Genomic DNA, 15836 nt, shown 5'->3' with positions numbered 1-15836 from the left:
ACATACAAATTCTCAATCAACAAAATAAACCTGCATCTCTCCTCTGCCGTAGCTACTGCACAATGAAGCCCAACGCCGTAGGACAAAGGCGTGTCCAGCAGCCGTGCCGCCCTGCCGCTGTGCCGTGCAAAGGGCCAGCTCGTCGACTTGTGCAAGCAATTGTGGATAGATGAGCACGAGGTATATGGTTTGTTGAATGGAGAATATTTCACGGGATAAAGATCACGTAGATGAATAATGATTAAAAAAGAATTCCTCGGTGGGTGAAATACATGATGTGGTCCACCGTATATGTGATTTAGCGGGTTCGACTTCTGACCCGCTAAGAGAGTGCGACACCCTTATGTATCTGGTTTAGTGGTGAGAGTAACTACTCCTAGGGAGTAGAGAAAATTTACCATATATATATATATATATATATATATATATATATATATAGTGGGATGCCAGTGTCGTCTTATTCCACACACATAATTGAGTGCGTGGGGGTCTGGACGACATTGCTATTCCAACAACAGAGGCATTGGCTCCTCACTCCATAATTAGGCCTCAAGCCCACTAGAGCATTACCTCGAGTGCCCATGCGTCTGCTTAGTGGGTCTTTAGTTTCCTGAAAGTTCGGCTTGCCTTCTTGAAGGAACATGCAATCTAGTTCTGCACGCACTAGACGCTCAGTGCACGGAACAGACTCACGGAGGCACAATAAGGTGAAGGCAACGGATCGCCATAGTAGTAGCACTAACAATAGGAGGAGACAAGGTCCACAATAGCCTGAGCAACTTTAGTAGGATCTTTACTTAAACCCTCAAATTCAAATTTAGTACTTGAGATAAAAACTAGAGGTCCCTCATATCCCCTTTAGTGCTCATTCCTAGGGCTCTTGTGTCGGCCCTGAAATCACCATTATGGTTGAGCTTGGTCCCCATCATTCCACCCCGCCCTTTCTTCCCCTCCCCACAAGCAGTCCTAGATTTCCCAATCATTAGCATGCAATCCATATCTCGCCGCATCTCCCACGCACGAATTCCTTCCTTGCACAACCCCTTCCCTCTCCCGACGAGACAATTTTCATCCCTCTCTCGATGAGGCGCATGAGCCGATGCTCTTACTCCTCTAATTCACAATGTTTTAGCCTCTCCCAACGAGGTGCACAATTTGCCCCGAGAAAGTCAATGATAAGCAAGTCCCTGTTATCATTCTCCATTTAAATAAATTTGAGACCTGTATTTTAAGGGTCACTACGGGCAAATTGAACATAGATGAGCTGGTTGGATTCCTAGTGGTGAAATCTATCCATCCGGGTTCAAGTCCCCGACTTGACACGGGTGCTCACATTTTTCTACATTTATTCCTAGATTTAACGACACTATGTTTTCAGTGGTAAGTGGCGTGCCCGTCGACAGCGAGACGTCTATGGTGATTTCGTCAATCTCGAGATTTATCGGTCCAACTTAGTTCTTCGGAGGTGCTCATAGGGATAGGATGTGCATATGTGTGTTCATATGGGTGAGTGTGTGCTCGTGTTTGTAAGCATCTACGTCTATAACTATGTTTCAAAAAAAAGGTTCACCACGGGAGTGCAGCCCAGAAAATAGAACCTTAAAAAGGAGAGTGCTTAATAAAAAAAAGGTTAGTTTTGAAAGCTACTTTTGAAGTTGCTCATCAAGATAAACTTGAGACAAGGCGCAACTGTACAAAGGGAGAATGGTCTTCTATTTGTGTACCCAAACTAAGAAATTATCTGCAGCAGTATATTAATCAAGAGTCCAATGTTGCCACCGAGGATTTAGTGGCACTATTTTACTTGGGTAATGCTTGTGTGAGGACATCCCGACGCGACTCCCCATGAGTGGCCCCAAACAAAATAGTTTAATCGGTATTCGGATGGCCTCCCACCGCTCACTGCCGCACGCACTAATCGTCCTCCCTTTCTTCTCCCCATTCATATCTCTTCCGCTCTCGCGTCTCATCCCACCCCGATGCGGCCGTGGCTGCCTCCCTGGCTAGCGGTGGCGTCCCTCCTCCACCCTGGTGTCCACCTCCTCGAGCCCAGTGGCCTCCTCCCCCACCCCGCGCGGCTGATTCTCCCCTCTACCCAGCGACGCCCTTCCTCGATCCCGACGTCCTCACCCACCAGGACCGCGGATCTGGTGTCATTCTCCCTCACCCCGGCGAGATCTATGGAGCACGAGCGAGATCCATGGAGGTGCCCGAGCTCCCCCACCCCGGTGGCCATGGTGCTGCCCGCTCCCATCCCTCACCCCATCGTCGCCGAACCAAGGCAGTGCCGTTAGTGGTGGTGGTGGTGGCGCTGGCGTGTGCGCTCGCTGCTGGCTCCCACCCCATAGGTCGGAATCGACCAGCCTAGGCGTCTCCCCCCTATGTTGCAAACGTACGCTTCAATTGTTTCAGACGTTTCAGAGGCATGTTGTAATAATTTTCATATGGATGTTGCAAAAATAGATCGTGGGATGTTGCACATGTCATATGTTGCAAACATTTGTCCAAATTGTTTCATTTGTTTTCCAAACATGTTGCAAACGTTTTGAGCTGTATACTGCATGGTGTTTTTTGAAGTGTTTCATAAGTATGTTTTGAGTGTTTTAGCTGTATTGCAAATGTTTCATCTAGATGTTTCAAAAATATATCTAGTGTTGCAGATACTGTGTTTGATGCATGTTTCATATGTTTTATCTGCGTTCAGATGTATGTTGCAAATGTTGTATCCGAATGTTTCAAAAGTAGATCGGGTGTTGCATTGTGTCTTCGCTTTTTTCCTTCCTCACCTTCTGTCTCTTTCTATCCTTTTGGCACTGACTGGGCATCTGCCACCTCTCCCCCTCCTCTGGATGCTGGCTTAGCCACCTGCCGCAGCTACCCGTCGTAGCTGCTAGTCGTGTGCATGCGCGTGAGCAACGGAGGTGGTGGAAGCGAGGACTCTCCGGGGTGCAGTCGGGGCAGTAAGGTTGGGTCTAAGCAGTGCGAGCCCATGTGGGCGGGCGCGGGATGCAAACGCACGGGGAAAGATGTAGCGGCGCGGGCCCATGTGGGCGGGTGCGGGATGCAGACGCACGTGGAAAGATGTAGTGCAGACCTAGCGTCCGAACACGTGCGTCCGTCCGGACGTCCGCACGCTAGCAAAACCAATTTTACTTTGATCAATAGCTAATACTCAATCCATTCCAAATTATAATATATTTTTAACACCAAGTTTGCTCACTCATCTTATTCAAAAAATTCTGTAAAATATTTTTTTGTCGTGACTTGGTTTATTAATAAAAGTTCAACAAGAGTAACTTAAATTTGAGTATGTTTGCATAAAGTTTTTGAATAAGACAAATGATCAAACTTGAGGTTAAAAAGTCAAATGTCTCAGATAAAAGGAGTCTTGTCTAAAACAATAGAGATCATTAGCTCACTGTACTACCCATCTCAGCACGACTGGAATTTGTTCATATAACCCAGAAACATTTTTCGAGAACATGCCCGAGCATATATTTTATATTTTATTAAGAGGAAAGACAAATGATTGTTGCAAGCAGCAACAGTACAACGACGCAACCTCGATGAGGGCCTCGAAGCGCAAGGAGACGCCAAATCACCAATACATTATACATGGAGGGACATGACCTTGCACCACAATCAAAGGAGGTTTCGACGGATAGTCAAGCAACAAGAGAGCACGACGAGAAATTGACTAACCAAAGCTTCAAAAGCGACGGGTAGATCAACAATCAGGCGACTCGGCTCCAAAGAGCAGCAATGCCCCCAGCCCAGGTTATGGTTCACAGCGTGGCGTGGTAGCGCTCACCCAGGAAGGTTGATCCAGCCGAGAGCTGCCTGGCCCAGGCACGAGGGTTAGAACTTAGAAGCAAACAGGTCCTAGTGCAGAAGATGCCCAGTTTAGCTCAGGTGGTTTACCAAAGGACCAAAAAGATTTGGACCAGACAGGAACAACATTGTTACGTATAACTTTCACAAACCTACTAAAAGAACCATTTTAGAAATAACCCGCCGTTAGTGCACTGCCACCGAAATTACTTACAGCCAAACGACGCAAATGTAGTTGTTGTGATAAAGGACATGCTTTTGATCTAGTGTATCAAGAAATACCCTAACTATCAGAAGAACCACTCATGCAAGTAACCAGCAGCAGCGAGCTGATTTGCTATCTGTCTACGATCACCAGTCACCAACTTATCATTGCTATGTCTACTTCTTTCCACGAGGCTTTCCTTTCACATCAGATTCCTATGAACGAAGACAATGACAATATAAGGAGAAACTGTTAGACAAAAGGATAGCAAACGTCATCCAAGAATAAAGGCTGCCTGGATATGTAATATTTTAAATTTACACATTCTACAGATATCCTTTCTTACATCTAACTATAAACACCTAAATCCACAAGAGATTAACCAACGAAAACTTCTAATCATCCAATAGCACTATCTAAACAAAATCAGATGAAAATAAGCGTATAAAATTATACAAGGCATTTAGTAAAAAAAAACAAACCTGTACACTATGTAGAAAGATATTTGTCTTTGCAGCAGAAGGATTATGCTTCTCAGCACCCTTGCTCCAATCATAGCATACCTAAACAAATGAGAGATCAGCAAATTTGGATTTCTAGTCCACCTGTCTCAGCAAGAGGAAATAAACTAAAGCATGAAAAATCATTAAATTTTCAGACTAATAAAATTCAAGCCATGTATTTTTTTTTGTTGACAACTCCTGATTATAATTCTACCTATACAACAAAAACACCAAAAGCAACTAGGCGTATCTGATAAGTTATTTTCACTCAGTATACAGATGCTGACAACAACAAATGACCTACCGCATAAGCAAATATAGAGCCATCATGATTGAATGTACTGCATGTGATGGGTGCTGGACACTTATTAAAAGCCTGTAAAAGAAAATGGCACATCAGAGGTACATCTTTAAACAAATGCATAGAAATTTCCTTAATAAGGTTCTGAATTGTTTGGCAATATCAATTATCGGCACACGTTTTCCCTCTAAATGACCAATCACTATGATACAGATACACAGTACTAAAAACAATCTTTTAATGGTGTGCATTATTTGCCAGTAATATTTAACACCAGGCAATGAAATATAAACATAATAATAAGCACAAAGGAAGACACAGCATAGTAGAATAGGAATTTCATGGAGTGTTAGTGGGTTTTTTGCTACTCGTTACAAAATAAAGTACCCTTGACAGGCATGAGCAGTTTTACAGCTGACTGTCATGAACAAAGAACTTCAGTCTGGAAAACTTCAAATGTTTTCTGATAAGGTAAATCTGACTTTTCAACAAATGCCAACATTCCAAAAATGGATATTGCTTCAGGAAACTGATTTTACTTCGCAAATATACACCACCCTCTGTCCCAGATCATAGGTCATTTTGGCTTTTCTAGGTACATAGTTTTTGCTATGCACCTAATACTATGTCAAGATATATAATAAAAGTTGTGTATCTAGAAAAGGCCAAAACAACCTATAAATTGGAATGGAGGGAGCATCATTTTGGGTTTCCAATGTAACACTTCCCAGAAATGCATAAAGTATGTTGGTGAGATAGTCAAAGACAAAATGTTTAACAGCATGCATTCTAAGATAAAAGTTAATTGACTAGATGGAGTAACTCAAAAAGAACAACAGCCACATTGTGTGATTGTCACCCTATATTATTATTTACCTATTCAATTTCATAAAATGAGTTTACATTAAAAAATATATATGTTAAAAACATGACAATAAAAGTACTCAGATCAATATAAAATGTGTCAAATGTATTTTTGAAGAATATTAAGGGAAACACGACCTTCAGCCTTTGCTTACTGTCCTTGTCCCAAAAGTTGAAACCTCCATCAGAGCCTGTAGTAGCGAATGTACCATGCACCTGTGGGTAGAATGCATACCATGACAATTAGAATTGCTTTGAATGGACAATGAAGTAGTTGTTAACTGATCTTCAGTTGGTTAGCAAGTATTCAGTAGTTATAGTTTACATGAACATCCAAGGAATTGTGAAGTTTCTACCCACAAAACTTTATTCAATATGATAAACAGATTAAAACAAGACATTTGAATAACATATTGTAGAAGGAAGAGGTCTTACAGGATGGAAGTTCAATGAGTTAACAGAGTATATATCATTGCCATCACGGTGACACTTGAATGTGAAGTTTTTTCCTTGCTGAGAGTCATCCACGTGATGAACACCAACTCGTCCTTCTATCGACCCAATCTTCAAATCAAAACAAGTTTAAGGGTCAATCAGATGTGCAAAATATTTGACCATTTTCCTTCTGCCACAAATCACGGATCCAATCACTCCAATACCAGACTAAAACAGTAAAGAAAGGACGATAACAGTCAACAGGCACAGACAAACAAGAACAAGGATAATGTATAGATCACAGAGTTAATAAGCTATATTCATGGCGGACACATTGGGAGAAACTGTTTCAACAAGGATTTGAAAGACCATACTGATGAGAAAATAAATGAATTTCTAATGGTCCTTTTTTTCTCGAAAAACGCAGGAGAGCTGTGCATAATTCTATTAAGTGAAAAAATAGGGAAGTACCCAAACAACACACCCCCAGCACAAACACACACTCACCCCCCCCCCCCCCCCCTAACTCTGATCCTTAGGATATAAGCGCGCCCGAGAATATGTTTCAAGAGGCGACCAACAGAAGCTCTAATGGCCCTTGTGTTAAACAATTCTAAAGGATGGACATAAATATCTCTTTGCAACACTTTTTAAAAGAAAACAATGGCATGGCAATAGTGACCTTGCACTCTGGGATTGCATGATGAAAAATCAACACAGGAGTCACCATTAAAAACTAGTTGTGATGCCTACAATGGTAACTTGTATCTTGTTTTACGGAACAACCACAATACACCGTTCAATATTTACCTCCTTAAGATTATAGTAATTTTTGTGCTCTCATTTTGTCAAACCATATTGCAGAGATGTACGCAGAAATGCAAATGTAGGGAATTACCAAAAAACCTTGTTGATCAGGAAATGCAGCAAGACACCTTGTCTGGAGCTTCAAAGGTGATGTAATCCTCTTGAATTCAGCCTAGGTTAGAGAATGTCAAAAGTGCAAATACGATCGAGATGTACATAAGTAAAATATTTTATTGGATAAACCTGCATACTTCAGTCACATGAAACAAGGCAACATCAGTTTATTACTTGCTTATCTTTGCCAACAGAAAATGTATCCTCATGCTTTAAAAAAAAACATAACACATTAGTGATTAAAAAAACTAACTAAGATTGAATATATTACTTTCCTGTTTTGCACTAACAAAATTTTCAGCAAACAAGTGGCAGACTAATTTCTTCGACAGTTTCATATACTCCCTCTGTTCCAAATTATAATTCGTTTTGGCTTTTCTAGGTACATAGTTTTTGCTATGTATCTGGACATAATATATATCTAGTTGCACAGCAAAAGCTTATACCTAAAAATACAAAATGACTTATAACTTGGAATGGAGGGAGTACAATTGAATTGACTGAAAAATAAAATGGATTGAAGCACTGAATGCAAGGCCAAGAGTTATAATCTATGTTCAAAATAGCGGGATTTAGCGTACGCTTTAGCAGGATTTAGCGTCTGAGCAGGGCTGGCGCTAGGCTTTCACGTTTCTAGCGCTAGAATCTTTCAGCCGCTAATAGTGCGTTAAATCCACTAAACTGACCTCTATTTAGCACCGCTATTGGGTCAAATCAGCTCGTGCGAACTCCCATGGCCCAAAATCGCAAGGATTCAGTCCATCACAACGCTGTATAGAGCCAGTGGCGGGTAACCCTATCCATTCCTCTCCAAATGTCGCGAAGAAAGGTGCTAGCGGGCAGATGACCATGAACGACGGTGGTTGGCTGGTTGCTAGCTTCTTTCTTTTCCAGCTGCATGCGTGGCTTCCAAGTTCCGTTCATTCTCTATTCTTTACTTTTTTTAATACTTGTAAAGTGTAATGTCTGGACATGTACGAACTATGAAGCTCTGATGTGTTAGTAAGACTTACTTGTTAAAGATATGAAGACTTCTATATTAGGCCTTTATGGCCCAGTCTCCTGGAGCTAGTCTCCTGGAACTCCAGTATTCTAAATATAGGCTCTCTAGCCTCTATATAATTAGAGCTCTACCTCTGGAATAGTTATGCTCTCATATCCCAAGGTTAGTAACATGGTACCAGAGCCATGGATTAGGGTTAGGTTTAGCCTCCTCTAAATCACCCACGATCCATTTTTTTTTTACTTGGGATTCGTCCGCTGTTCTTCGTTGCGGCCGTTGCCGCCCATTCATCCCGTGGCCCGTCGCCACTTCATCTTCGCGTGGCCCGTCGCCGCGCCGTCCCTCCGTGCGGCCCATCACCGCGCCCTTCTCCGTCCGCCGTCCGCCTGTGATCCGCGCGTCGGGATTCCAGTGGATCGTCCTCGTTCCGCATCCGCGGGTGGCCTGTCGACCGACCGCGCGCCGCGCCGTTCCCGTCCGCTACTTCACCCGCGGGCGGTTCGTCACGCGTCGATCGGTCTACACGCGCGCCTACGGGTCTTCACGCGCGGAACATCACGCGCCACTTCTTCCTCCGCGGGAGTCCAGCGGATCGACAACTCCCAGCCGCCGGTCCTCTGTTCCTGCTCCTGCTCGGGTCTGCCTGCTTCTGCTGCTGGTCATTCTCCTCTGTCAGGAAACAGAGGATACTTGTGGTGCTCCGGGACTGCAAATCTTCATCAATCCTCTGTGCTGGTGGTAACTCTTCTTTTTAACATCAACAATGTCTCAGTCTGAGAAGATTAATGCAATTGTCATCAATATTACTCTTGATGGTCCGAATTATTTGGAATGGTCCTTTTGTGTTGAAACTGCATTGAGAGGTGTTGGTCTTTATTCTCACTTAACTGATGATCCACCAACTCTCAAGTCTGATGGTAGTAATGCTGCTGCAGTCAAAAGCTGGGAAATCAGTGATGGTAAAGTCATGGCTGCTATGGTTAACAGCGTTAAACCCACCATGATCATGAGTCTGCGTAAGTTTAGACAGGCTAAACCCATGTAGTCTTATTTGAAGGGACGCTATGTTCAGGACAGTGGTGCTCTTCAGCACACTCTTATGCAGCAACTTCATGTCATTGAACAGAGGGACATGTCTATTGATGACTATTATTCTGCCTTTGATCGGTTGATGGGTTCTTTGATCTCCATGGTACCTCAATGTACAGCTGGTCAGACTTGTACAACACTTTCTTTTATTGAGCAGTTTCTCACTTACAGATTTGTCATGGGACTTAGGGCAGAGTTCGATTCTATCCGTACAAGGCTGCTTCATACTTCTTCTACTCTGACTATGGCACAAGCATTGTCAGAATTACTTGCTGAAGAGACACGTCTACAGTCCCTGTCCTCTTCTGTGTCTCAGCCTCACAGTGTCTTGGTCACTTCTCGTAGGAAGACCAGTACCACCAGAGAACCCTGTCAGCATTGTGGCAAGAACACTCATAGTTCAGATGCTTGTTTTGCTAAGTATCCAGAGAAATTGGCTGAATTTCGTGCCCGCCGTGCTGCTCGTGGTCGTGGTACCTCTTCCACTCCTCGAGGTTCAGGAGGTTCAGGATCTGTTGGATCAGTTTCTGTTGCTGCTACATCATCTACTACAGCTCCTTCGTCGTCTTGGGTGCTTGATTCAGGTGCATCTTTTCATGTGACATCTGATTCTTCTAGCTTGGTTTCTTGCAAACCTGTCACAGATGGTGCTTGTGTTCAGACAGCTGATGGTACATCTTGTCCTATCACTCACAAAGGGTCACTTTGCAATACTCATTTTGCTGTACCCAATGTTTCTTATGTGCCACAGTTGTCTATGAATCTCCTTTCGGTTGGTCAGGTTACCGACCAAAATTGTTTTGTTGGTTTTGATGACTCATCTTGTTTTATTCAGGACCGTCGCAGCGGACAAGTGATTGGGACTGGCCATCGCCGTAAAGGTGCTTCTAGCCTCTACGTTTTGGACACCTTGTGCCTTCCTTCCTCTGTTGGGTCTCCAGCTTCTGTGTCATCTGCTACATTGTCATCTGCATCTTCCTTCGCTAAATGGCATCATCGTCTTGGTCATCTCTGTGGATCACATTTGTCTTCATTAATAAATCAAGGGTGTTTAGGTCCTACATCTATTGAGTCTAGCTTTCACTGTAAGGGATGTAAACTTGGAAAACAAATACAACTTCCATATTTATCTAGTGCTTCTTCTTCTGCTAGACCTTTTGATCTTATTCATTCTGATGTATGGGGTCCTGCACTTCAAAAGGTGGTCATAAATATTATGTTATTTTTATTGATGATCATTCTCGTTATACGTGGGTCTACTTTATGAAACATCGTTCCCAGTTGTGTTCCATTTACCAATCTTTTGTTCGCATGGTTCACACGCAATTTTCTACTCCTATAAAAGTTTTTCGTTCAGACTCTGGTGGTGAGTATTTATCTGATGCTTTTCGCCAGTTTTTGTCTTTTGAAGGTACTCTTCCTCAGCTTTCTTGTCCTGGCGCTCATGCTCAGAACGGTGTTGCTGAACGTAAACACCGTCATCTTCTAGAGACAGCTCGCACACTATTGATTTCATCCTTTGTTCCTTCTCATTTTTGGGGTGAAGCTGTTTCTACTGCAGTCTATCTCATCAATAGACAACCATCTTCCAAACTGTGTGGCAAATGTCCTGGTGAGGTACTTTTTGGTACACCTCCCTGCTATGATCATCTTCGAGTTTTTGGGTGCACATGCTATGTTTTACTTGCACCTCGTGAGCGTACTAAGTTGACTGCACAGTCTGTTGAGTGTGTTTTTTTGGGGTATAGTCTTGAGCATAAAGGTTATCGGTGTTATGATCCATCTTCTCGTCGCATACGTATATCTCGTGATGTGACCTTTGTTGAGGATCGTCCTTTCTTTTACAACCCCTCTACTCAACCATCATATTCACCTACAGAGTCCACATCCTTTTTGGGTCTTCCTCCTATTTCTATAGATGATAACATCCCCACGCCTTCTCCTACTGTTACACCCATTCCTACTCCGCCGCCTCCACCATCTCATTCTTTTTCCAAACCACCTATCACACAAGTCTTCTGCCGTCGTCCAAAAGACCCAAATACTCTTCCACCTACTTCTCCCACTTTGGCCGGTCCTGATGACCTCCCTGTTGATGATTCGAATAATACTAATGATGAGTCACCTATTATTTCTAATGAGTTACAGGTTGGTCCGCGATATAATCTTCGTGATCGCAGCACTATCCATCCTGAAGAAAAGTATGGTTTTCCTCAGGTGAATGCTACTGTTGTTGAGCCATCCACTTATCAAGAAGCATGTGGTATTCCAGAATGGCAGTTGGCTATGTCTGAGGAGCTTGCTGCCCTTGATCGTCAAGGAACATGGGATCTTGTTCCATTACCGTCTCATGCTGTGCCTATCACATCTAAATGGGTATACAAGGTTAAGACCAAGTCAGATGGCTCTATAGAGAGATATAAAGCTCGTCTTGTTGCTAGAGGTTTTCAGCAGACCCAAGGTATAGATTATGATGAGACATTTGCACCTGTTGCTCATATGACAACGGTTCGCACTTTACTTGCAGTGGCTGCTTCTTCCTCTTGGTCCATCTCTCAACTGGATGTTAAGAATGCTTTTCTTAATGGTGATTTGACTGAAGAAGTATATATGCAACCACCCTCCGGTGTTGTTGCTCCTCCCGGATATGTCTGTCGTCTTCGTCGTGCTCTATACGGCCTTAAACAGGCTCCTCGTGCTTGGCATGAGCGTTTTGTGTCTATGATACGGGCTGCTGGCTTTTCACCTAGTGATCATGATCCGGCCTTATTTGTACATTTGTCACCGCGTGGTCGTACCTTGCTTCTCCTATATGTTGATGATATGCTGATTACGGGTGATGATAAGGATCACATTTCTCATGTGAAGCAACAACTCAGTGCTGAATTTCAGATGTCTGATTTGGGTCCTCTCAGTTATTTCTTAGGCATTGAGGTCAAGCAATCTAGTGAGGGATACTATATTTCTCAGTCTAAGTACATACACAGCCTCATCGCTCGTTCAGGCATCACTGATAATCGAACTGCTGCCACACCCATGGATCTTCACTTGCAGCTTCGTCCCACTAATGGAGTACCTCTTAAGGATCCCTCTCGATATCGACATATTGTTGGCAGCCTTGTTTACCTCACTGTCACCAGGCCCGATATTGCACATGCAGTTCATGTTTTGAGCCAGTTTGTTTGTGCCCCAACTTCTGTTCATTTTGGACATTTACTTCGTGTTCTACGCTACTTACGGGGGACATCATCTCAAAGTTTATTCTATGCGCATAATAGTCCGCTTCAGCTTCATGCTTACTCAGACTCCACCTGGGCGAGTGACCCGACAGATCGTCAGTCCATAACAGGGTATTGTATTCTTCTGGGTTCTTCCCCTATTGCTTGGAAGTCCAAGAAACAGGCTGCTGTGTCTCGTTCTAGTGCAGAAGCCGAGCTTCGAGCTCTTGCCACTACTACTGCAGAAATTATATGGCTTCGATGGTTGTTGGCTGATTTTGGGATTTCTTGTGATGTCGCCACACCCCTTCTGTGTGATAGCACTGGAGCCATACAGATTGCTCATGATCATGTGAAGCATGAACTTACAAAGCATATCGGTGTAGATGCTTTCTTTACTCGGTCTCACTGTAATCAGAAAACTATAGCTCTCAAGTATGTGCCATCAGAGTTGCAATTGGCTGACTTCTTCACTAAACCACAAACTCGAGAGCAGCATCGGCTTCACTTACTCAAACTCAATGCTTCCAATCCTCCGCTTCCACCTTGAGTTTGAAGGGGGGTGTTAAAGATATGAAGACTTCTATATTAGGCCTTTATGGCCCAGTCTCCTGGAGCTAGTCTCCTGGAACTCCAGTATTCTAAATATAGGCTCTCTAGCCTCTATATAATTAGAGCTCTACCTCTGGAATAGTTATGCTCTCATATCCCAAGGTTAGTAACATTACTATCTATCACTAGTTAGATGGTAATTGGTATTTGTAATGTATTTGTCTTCTATGTTTATTATGTGTAAAATTACCTTTTTTTTAGAAACGTGTAAAATTACTTAATGCTCTATATTGCTTTGCTCAGCCGCTAAATGGCTTAGCCCGCTTTCTTAGCTTTTGAGAAAGCCAGCCACTAAAAGGCTTAACCCGCTATTTAAAACTTTGGTTATAATTGTTATCTTCTGACCAAGGTAAAACTATACTAATGAATTGGTCTCACTGTAACGTGATATATTCAGAATTTCAGATAGTTTAAAGTCAAAATTCTCAAGAACGAATCCTGAGTTATAATTATGCTCTCATACATCAGTAACCCTAACAGATAATAAATCAGTATTCATGAAAGAAGGCCTGGTCACATATTTGACTAGTTTATAAAGGCAAAACATCTAAAGGGACACACAGGAGAAGAGAGCAATATTACCTGTGGATTCTGCAGATTGAAGACTACTACGTTGCGATCAGCAGTGCCAACCACCATGAGAGGATAAGAAAGCGATAGAGCATAGCAGCGGTCAGGAAGTTGCTGAACATGCACTGGTTGGGGTTGCCTAATGTCCCAGTACCTTAGCAAATGAAAAAAAAAAATGGTTGACAAAAAATGAGGACCAACATTATGATAATGACAGACTGACAAGAAGGTTCTTTGCATTTGTAATTATGTAAGCAATTAGGAAAAACAAACTACCGACCTACAACTACAAGTCCTACGACACTATGTGGCTCTTGGTGATAAGCCGAATGCTAAGGTTCTCTGCAAATTATCTATGAAGAAATTGCATTACCACTCCTCTATTATTATGCAATATATCACCATTCACCAGCAATAAAACATTGGACAGGACTAGATGTTAATGCACAAGCTAGAGGAATACCAAATTTCAAGAAAGAAAATGTGGATGAATCTAGTGTTTTTTTTTTTTGTCAAAATCCCACACCTCAAAGTCTTGTCCCAGCTCCCACTGACAAGAAGATTCATCTGTGGCACCCAAGCGAGCTCTTTAATAGGTGCCTCATGCCCTGAGAAAACCGTGGGCTGGCCACCTGAGAGCAGAGGCCACATTTTAACCTGCTTATCACAGCCTCCTGAGAAAACAGTCATCCCATCATCCTTCCAAGCCGAGCACAGCACCTGCACGAAACAAAACCAGCCTGTAGGTCACATACAGAGGGCCCAGAACTAAGACCTCTAGATTCATAATCAGCTAATATAAGCAAATGCTAAGACGAATCACTTCTGGGGAAAAAGGTGCCAGGACAATCACAATACCGGTTGATCGTGCGAAATGGAGGCCTTCGCTTGGCATGCCCCACCAGCCATGACCTCCCAGCACAGAACCTGCGCCCAAGTCCCAACACCAAAGAGGCCAACCGCATTTATAATAACTAAAAATAAGTATATTTCCGCATATACAGGCTTCTGACAGCAGCGGCGACCTCACCTGGTTGTCCCATGAGGTTGAAACGAGGTGGTTCGCCTTGGGGCTGAAGCTGAGGCTGGACACCGAGTCCCCGGGCGCCGGAGTCACCTGTAACAGACAACGGAAGCCACCACCCGGTCAAATCGAACCCCTGGGTATTTTGTTTTTTTTTTTAACCCGGCAAGGCGGCCGCAGGAGCGCGCGCACGCACCTCGACGGATTTGTTGGGGTTCTGGTTGGCGGCGCTGGCGCCGGCGGTACCGAAGGTCGCCATTGCGGTCGGCAGGTGGGGTGGGGTAGGGTGGGGTGGCGTTCGACGAATTTGGGAGCGGAGAGGCGGGAGGAGGGAGCGAGGGAGGGAGTGGAGAGGGGAGGCGGGGATTTGGGAGGTTTTGGGAGAGGGTTTTGGGGCGGAGTCGCGTGAGATCGACGCCCCGCGCGGCTGCGCCAGCCCGCGGGCCAAAAGCAGGTCGCGTGGGATGGACGCTGTGTGTGTGTGAAGAGCGGTTGGGCCTCTGGTTGGCAGTGGACGTCGCGGGCCTGGTGGGAACGTAGGACTATGCTAAGGCCTATGGCGTGTGATTCATCCGTACTCCCTGTGTCACTAAGGCCTTGTTTAGTTCCCAAAATTTTTCAAGATTTCCCGTCACATCGAATTTTGCGGCACATGCATTAAGCATTAAATATAGACGAAAACAAAAACTAATTACGTAGTTTACCTGTAAATCGCGAGACGAATCTTTTGATCCTAGTTAGTCTATGATTGGATAATATTTACCACAAACAAACGAAAGTGCTACAGTAGATAAATCCAAAATTTTTCTCAAACTAAACAAGGCCTAAATAATCATCGTCGATGTACATGTTATAAATTTAACTCGATTTATATAAAAATATATACAATATTTATATTTCTAAATAATAAATTTATCAAAATATTAAAGTTAAAATCTTTCCAATAATACTAATTATATATCATATATATTAATATTTTTAAATATATTCAGTCAAAGTTATTCAAAAAATGTAAAATACATTTAGGGACAGAGAGAGTAGGTAGGAAGCTCTTGCCCGCTCGGTGGGGTGGCGTCGGCGGCCAACCACCCAACCCTGCTCGTTTCATTTGGTCTTGGTCTTGCCGAACTGTGTTGCGGCTCAGGCCTCGAGGCGACATGCCACCAGCCTGGCTTAGCCCTTGGCAACTGGCGCCTATTGTTGCTGGGCACGCACGAAGCCACAACCCTGGCACATGACTCTACTAAGTGCACTGGTCTC

The 15836-nt window shown here is 43.6% G+C and overlaps 2 protein-coding genes across 2 annotated transcripts; one reads left to right on the top strand and one right to left on the bottom strand.

Moving 5' to 3' along the window:
* LOC8058208 (protein RAE1) lies at positions 3887 to 14986 on the bottom strand. The gene is made up of 11 exons (XM_002455976.2): positions 14773 to 14986; positions 14583 to 14669; positions 14411 to 14479; positions 14079 to 14272; positions 13565 to 13706; positions 7038 to 7118; positions 6140 to 6268; positions 5843 to 5920; positions 4844 to 4915; positions 4519 to 4599; positions 3887 to 4251 (listed from the first exon to the last, which is right to left on the bottom strand). The coding sequence occupies exons 1-11, from the start codon at positions 14833 to 14835 to the stop codon at positions 4213 to 4215; spliced, it is 1035 nt and encodes a 344-aa protein (XP_002456021.1). The 5' UTR covers positions 14836 to 14986; the 3' UTR covers positions 3887 to 4212.
* Positions 9154 to 10162, top strand: LOC110433841. The gene is made up of 2 exons (XM_021456632.1): positions 9154 to 9736; positions 9988 to 10162. The coding sequence occupies exons 1-2, from the start codon at positions 9163 to 9165 to the stop codon at positions 10029 to 10031; spliced, it is 618 nt and encodes a 205-aa protein (XP_021312307.1). The 5' UTR covers positions 9154 to 9162; the 3' UTR covers positions 10032 to 10162.

The sequence above is a fragment of the Sorghum bicolor genome, chromosome 3 (assembly GCF_000003195.3).
Source record: "Sorghum bicolor cultivar BTx623 chromosome 3, Sorghum_bicolor_NCBIv3, whole genome shotgun sequence".
NCBI classification, from domain to species: domain Eukaryota; kingdom Viridiplantae; phylum Streptophyta; class Magnoliopsida; order Poales; family Poaceae; genus Sorghum; species Sorghum bicolor.
The sequence above is the reverse complement of the archived record's forward strand: the minus strand, read 5'-3'. Positions and strand labels throughout refer to the sequence as shown.